The sequence below is a fragment of the Merops nubicus genome, unplaced genomic scaffold, assembly GCF_000691845.1.
Source record: "Merops nubicus isolate BGI_N331 unplaced genomic scaffold, ASM69184v1 scaffold34928, whole genome shotgun sequence".
Lineage (NCBI taxonomy): Eukaryota > Metazoa > Chordata > Aves > Coraciiformes > Meropidae > Merops > Merops nubicus.
In genome coordinates this window covers 1-7,189 of record NW_008628303.1, presented here as the reverse complement: position 1 = coordinate 7,189, position 7,189 = coordinate 1, and the positions used below count along the sequence as shown (strand labels likewise).

The window sequence follows — 7,189 nt, the reverse complement described above, 5'->3', positions numbered from 1 at the left end:
GGGCTCTCCCGGGAGCGGGAGAGGGCCCTGGATTACTACGGGCTGTACGACGAGCGCGGCCGCCCTTACAGCTACCCCATCGTGGCCGAGGAAGACCTGATGCCGGAGGACGACCAGAGAGCCACCCGCAACCTCTTCATCGGCAACCTGGACCACAACGTCTCGGAAGTGGAGCTGAGGCGTGCCTTCGAGAAGTACGGCATCATCGAAGAAGTGGTGATCAAGCGCCCTGCCCGTGGCCAGGGAGGGGCATACGCTTTCCTCAAGTTCCAAAACTTGGACATGGCGCATCGGGCCAAGGTCGCCATGTCGGGCCGCGTCGTCGGCAGGAACCCTATCAAAATTGGCTATGGGAAGGCCAACCCGACCACCAGGCTGTGGGTGGGAGGTCTCGGGCCGAGCACTTCCCTGGCCGCCCTGGCGAGGGAGTTCGACCGCTTCGGCAGCATCAGGACTATTGACTATGTGAAAGGAGACAGCTTCGCGTACATCCAGTACGAGAGCTTGGACGCTGCCCAGGCCGCCTGCGCGCAGATGAGAGGCTTCCCTCTGGGCGGACCGGAGAGGAGGCTCCGAGTAGATTTTGCCAAAGCAGAAGAGACGAGATACCCGCAGCAGTACCCGCCGGCACCGCTCCCCGTGCACTACGAACTGCTCGCCGACGGGTACGGCAGACACAGAAGCCTAGAGCAAGACTTGAGGGTGCGAGACAGGACTCCTCCGCACCTCCTGTACTCGGACAGGGACAGGACCTTTGTCGAGGCAGACTGGGCCAGCCCCGCCAAAAACACTGAACGCAGAAACAACTTGGAAAGCTACAGCCGATCGGTGCGGAGCCGGAGCGGAGAGCGCTGGGGCAGCGACAGCGACCGCAGCGTGCCCAAGCCGTGGGAAGAGAGACGGAAGCGCCGGAGCCTTTCCAGCGACCGCGGGAGGACCGCGCACTCGCCTTACGAGGACAGGAGCAGGACGAAGGCCAGTGGGCCAGCTCTAGACCGCAGCCCCGACAGGGCTCGCAAGGAGAATCACACTACAGAATCCGGCGCCGAGAAAGAGCAGAGTAACTCCCTTCAGAACAATCGTCACTCGACTGAGGAGAAAGCCCATCGCGAGGCATCCGACGCTCCCCAGCCTAAAAAAAGGGACAGCGAACGCAATCATCGAACTGGTGAATCGGAATCAAAAACTCACGAGGAGCAAAAATCTGAGACCAAAAAGCTAAAGAATTTATCAGAATATGCCCAGACGCTGCAACTCGCTTGGAACGGGCTTCTTGTGCTTAAAAACAGCTGCTTCCCCACCTCTATGCACATCCTGGAGGGAGACCTGGGCGTCATCAACGGACTCCTTAAAGACCATTCATCCGGCGGGAAGTTAACGCAGCTCAAAATCGCCCAGAGACTTCGGCTCGACCAGCCCAAGCTGGATGAAGTCACTCGCCGTATCAAACAAGGCAGCCCCAACGGCTACGCCGTGCTCCTGGCCACCCAGTCCGCCCCGGCAGGGGCCGAGGGGACCTTCCCTGCTGTGGAGCCCGGCTTGCAGCGACGGCTTCTCAGGAACCTGGTCTCCTACTTGAAACAGAAGCAGGCTGCTGGGGTTATCAGCCTGCCCGTGGGAGGGGCGAAGGGCAGAGACAGCACAGGCATGCTTTACGCGTTCCCTCCTTGTGAATTCTCTCAGCAGTACCTCCAGTCAGCACTAAGGACATTGGGGAAGTTAGAAGAAGAGCATATGGTGATAGTTATAGTCAAAGACACTGCCTAGCCCACACTGTCTTTTCAGATCCCATGTTTTCTTTGTGTGTCACACAACCCGGTTGTTTTTAAGGCTGATCATTTTGGTAGAGGCTCAAAACACCTCTACCAAAGTGGTAAGATTTTTTAGTTTCGACTTAATTTTAATACCATTTAAATAGAGCCCATTTTATTCGTTTTTAATATGTGACACTGTCCGCTGTTGTTCTGTATTTTTATTTTTTAACTGTATGAAAAGTTGTCAGTAAAGCCTTGTTCACTGATGGATTTCTAAACTTGTGCGGTATCCTAGTTTTTATGGCCCAGGAAGGGCTGGCTCCCTGTGCTGGCAGGAGCTGCGAGGTGATGGCTCCAGCCCGGTTCAGTTTCCCAGACCCCAGCCTCCTGCACCTCATCTGTCTCTTTATACATGTCCTGAAAGGTGGGAGGGAGAAGGGGGGTTCTTCTTTGTGCTCTGTGAGAGACTGAAAGGTTGCTTTTGAGTTTTGGTTTTGTTTGGTTTTGGTTTTTTGTCTTGTTTGCTTTTTATTTCATAAATTTGAGGCTGGATGAATTCCTACTGATTCTCTGAGGGTGGAAGCTTCCCAGGAAGTCAGCTATTAAGGAAACGGAACTTGATCAAGAATAGAAGTGGCTTTTACATGCAACAACAACAAAAAAAATTACAGTTAATACTCTGTGAAAAGTTTGCTACAAAGTAGTCAATGCAGTGTTCAAATCTGCCAGGGTTGAGAGCACTAGATAGGTGTCTCAGTCAGATAGAAGTTCTTGGGTGAAACAAAGCTGAGGCTGGACATTCCTGGTTTTATAAAAGGTGAAAAAAAAAAAAAAAAAAGTGGGAGGAAAAAAAGAAAATTAAGGGTGAAATCCTCTTGGGCCTGTATTAGATGTAGACAAGCAAATAAAGGGCACAAAGGGTGTTGGTGTCTGTTTGCATAGTCAATCATATTGCACTGTCTGAAATCCTTTATTGAAAGATAAATGACAAATTATTTTTTTTTTTTTGCTAAAGGTGAGGCTTGTTTGCAGGCTTACAAAAAAAGAAAAAAAGATAAACCTGTCTGGCTGTCTGAATACAGTTTGTTACCACAAGTAACTTGTCTGTGGAGGGAAGTCTGAAGATCCAAATTTGAACTTCAAGATGGGATGGGTCCATCACGTTTTCTGTCTGTGTTAGAGGCAGTTGTTCAGGAGAGCAGCCAGTTCCTCTGTGTGCTCAGCAACATACGGATGCGGTAAGGAGTTCAACGCTGGGTTGAAACCCACACTGCTCAGTTTGGGGATATTTTTATTTTTTAAAGTGATGCCTGTAGGTTTCAGTAGGCTTACAGAAATTTGTGTGGGATTAAAAACCACTAAAGTTTCTTTAAACTTGCAGGTTTGTTTTGGTGGTAAGCAAGTGAACAGGCTCCTGGGAGAAGCAGTCTCTTGCACCAGTCTGACAGCTCAGACTCACTTGCTGGCAGCTGCTAATGGCCCTTTTAAACCTGTGCTCTCAGGTATGATTGGTATCAAACTCTGTAGAGCAGGGAGCATAACTTAGTCTAATGATGCTTTTATTCCTTTTTTTATTTATTTTTTTTTTTTAAAGTTTTTTAACCCTGCAGTTTCACAGTAGGGAACATCATCAGCTGATGCTGTATGAGCAGTTGCTTAATTCTGTATTGATATCAACAAGTTTGGGTTGGCCTTTATTTTTAACGTTTAGTACTGTGAAGATAGATATTAAAAGTAAATCTAATGAGTTAGTGTGACCATAAGAGGGGTCAGATTTCACTTGCTGATGCATCTTCTGTACCCCAGAAAAATGTAATTCTGTCCGTAAGGGCCCGAGCAGAGCGCCGAGGCCAAGGGACGGGGGAACGGTGTCCGTGGTGTGTGGCTGCGCTTCAGTGAGAGGAGAGCTGGCTCTGCTGCAGGAGCCACGGGGTCCCCACCATGGTTCGCTGGACTGCCCCCCGCTTTTACGCGCTTACAGGGACAACTTTTAACCTCGTGACCCAGTCCCCAATGCTGTTGTAATGTAGAGTACCAAATGTCAACAATTGTAACCGCCGAGTGTGACCTGAAACCGAGTGCTATTAAATCCCCCTTATGGCCAGCCGTAGAGCCACTAGAGCTTTCTGTCAGCCTCCTCGGTGCCGGAGCTGTCCGGGCAGGCAGGCAGAGGCGGTGGGGCCGCGGCAAGTGCCTGTCTGGCTGCTGGCTGGCAGGGAGCTGCAGCCACTGCTGCTGTGGAGCAGCCCTGTGCGTCTGGTGTGCGTTGTGGCGTGCGAATGGGAGGCAGCGGAAGGGAAATAAAGTCAATACATGATAAAAGCTGCAACTGCTTGATGGCAAAGCCAGGGGACCACCAGAAAGCCCCTGTCTCCCTCTTTTCTTTTGAGCCAAGTTAATAATGTAGGGGACTGTGGTTGGCTTGGTTTTCTCAAGGGGTGGTTATGTTTTGGTTTGGGGGGGGGGAAGTTGTGGTTTGGTGTTTTGTTTTGGTTTTTTTAAGATAAACATTGTCCTGCTTCAGTTTAGATAAGTTTGTTGTTTGGGTTTGGGGTGTTTGTTTGTTTTTTTTTTTTTATTTTGAGTCATGGGACTGCTCAGTGATTTGGCTGATAGTTGTGAGCATGTGTGCATGAACAGGTCCAACACATCTCCCTCCTACAAACAAACAGATGTAAATGAAAAGTTGGAGAGTCTAAGGAAAAAACCAAACACACAAACACCTGGGAGAGCTGCAGCATCATCCCCCTCTGATCTGACAACTCGAGGCTTCCCAGCTCCCCATAGCTGCAGCAGAGACTGTGCTGAGGCTGAAGGCTCCCACCACCACCACCCAGTAGTCCTGCCCACCATCCCATGACCTCACACAGGCATGCAGGCTGGTTTCACGAGAAACTGGCCTGAAAAAGGGTAGATAGTTACATGAGAATAACACGACACATGTATCTTACAGCTTGCAAGACTTGGCCCTTGAATGAGGCTAGGATGCTGTTCTGGGTAGAAGACAGATGGTGAGGGGCCCACCACAGCACTAGTTGGGAGGCCTAAGACATTTGGTAATGTTGGAAGATGGTGGCTGTAAAGGTGCTGGGGGGGGGAGGAGTGGGTTAGGGCAGGGGTAGGGGGTGTCAGTACAGCAGTGGCAGTAATGCAATCACAACAGGGAAATAGTGTCTTGTCTCTGGTCTGAAACTGGAAGTGGGACCAGGGTGGGAGGTAACGCCTGGGGTGGGCTGAGGGTGTTAGGCTTTAGACTGCGTTGCTCCAATCATTACTTTTTTTTTAACCATTCTGTCTTACCTTGCCTCTTTTTAACATCATGTGACTGTCTCCTAGCAAAGTATGGCCAGGAGGGCCAGCCCGAGGCAGCCCCAGGCATGCAGCATGTGCAGATGGCCAGTGCTGATGAGCTGATCATCCCTTGATGACTACCCTTAGGTAATACACAGGTTAAACCGTTGACCAGCCCTGGAGTTTCTGCCCTGCTCTCCAAGCCATGCCCTACACTGAACCACGGTGCTGCAGGACACACCTCCCTGGGTGCTGGCGCAACGGTTACAGAGCCCGTGCTCCATGGAACTGCCCTGCAGTGTACTATCCGGGCCCAGCAGGTACTCGGGGGCTGGTCACAGAGGGGCCTGGGCACAGGCTGGTGTTGGGCTAGTCCCTGCTCACATCGTGGGAGGAAACGCAGCACCCTTCCTGCAAAGGCTCCCCTCTGTTGCAGAGAGGTAGGTATGGGTCTTAGCCAGCTGGCAGGATGTTTAACTGCCCCTGCCACCCCCAAAACAAGGTCTGTAATGGGTGGTAGGAGAAGAAATCCTGCATGGCATCGCTTCAGCAACATGCTCTGTGTATTCAGTAAGATTATAGGACTTTTTTTCCAAACATCATGCTGCTAAATAGATTAAATCATGATGCCAGGGGAAGAGGTGATTTTTCCAACACTAAGATTTCCCCCATCCCAATTAGTTATAAACAAATCCCGGTGTTTCACCCAGCCTGTTAATTCCCCAGCCCTCTCAAATGATGCCTCACAAGCCCAAAGTGGGGTGCATGGGGTGCAGGCAGCAGCCCCCCGGTGTGTATGTACCTTCAGAGGCTGAGAGCCCACCTGGAACAGGCAGAGGTGGCTACTCCCAGCAGGCTGTGGTGGTCGACCTGCACGCTGCAGCACCTGCCCACGGGCTCTATGGTTTGGCTACATGTGAGACAGGAGGGTTGGCACAGGTACTTACAGCAGCCCAGTTTCAGGTCAGGTTTATAAAGAGGAGCTCCATCCTAGGTGTTTTGGTTCTGTCTCACAATACTAGCTAGTAAATCTCTCCAAGATGGCCAAGCCCTGACCAGCAACAGATGCAGCAGGTTATAGCACAGACCAACACATGGACATGTGGCCCAGCAGCTCCCTCTCTTAGCAGTAGCTGAGTACATGCTGTTGACTGTCCCTCCTCCTGAGCAGCACATTTTCTAAGGTGAAGTTGCACATGCTGGTTTTGATAAAGCAGAGGCTGCTGTCCATGGCTGTTGGATGGCATATCTGATTTCCAGTTCTCTCATTTAATCAGAATGCTGCTCCAATTGCTGGTCTTGAATGCTCTAGTAATCGCAACTCATTTGTCTTTATCGATGCTGTAGGGTACAATTATCCATTATAAGGTGCAGCAGAACCTTTCTTTTTAATTATTAACAGGCAGCTCTGGGTAGGAGCATAATGGTGTGATGCTGGGTGGGAAAAAAGCTATCCCTTCTCTGGTCAAAATGAAAATCCTTTCTCTTCAAGCAATGAAACTTTGAGTCTTAGTTGAAGCAAGCACTGTTCTTGGTGGAAAGCTTGCTGTAGTGTCAAGGAGTGAGAACCCTCCAGCTCCCTGTGTTCTGCCTCAAACCCTATTCTGAAAGTGGCCAAAACAGAGAAAGGTTAAAAGCTGAGGGGGTGTTATCAGAATACGTGGGAATAAATGGCACATTTAGAGGCCTTGTCCAAGCAAGTACTGGGCATTTACTCTCCCGTTCTGACTCACAGTGTTGAGCTGTGTGTTTGTGTGCTGTGCAGTGAAGTCACTCAGCTGCCATTTTTTTCATCTCCTTCCAGGGGTAGGGCCTCTTATCATGTAAACAGGAGCACCTCCTTTCCCTTCTGCCAGCATAGCCAGAGGCAGCCTGCGTTAGACAACGCCAAACCACACCAGGACCAGGACGCTGCTATGCAGCAGCCAGGACGGGAGAGCTCCCTGCAGCCCAGCTGCTGCATCTTTACACAAACCACAGCTCCCCCTGGGCGTGGTGAGCTGCCCAGACCCCCCGGCGAACTCTGTCACGGAGAGCAGCAGGTCAGAGCAGAGCCCGCGGGCGCTGCGCAACGCCCGTCGTGCAGCTCCGGGAGCCCCCGTGGCCGGGAGCAGCAGGGCGAGCCTGAGCGCTCGGAGACCGCG

At 51.1% G+C, this 7,189-nt stretch overlaps 1 protein-coding gene across 1 annotated transcript; it reads left to right on the top strand.

The window, feature by feature from the left end:
* The first annotated feature begins 6 nt into the window (after positions 1-6).
* Positions 7-2,032, top strand: RBM15B (RNA binding motif protein 15B). Its single transcript, XM_008946614.1, has one exon. It carries the CDS (start codon positions 100-102, stop codon positions 1,765-1,767), a length of 1,668 nt encoding a protein of 555 aa, XP_008944862.1. The 5' UTR covers positions 7-99; the 3' UTR covers positions 1,768-2,032.
* Positions 2,033-7,189: the final 5,157 nt, after the last annotated feature.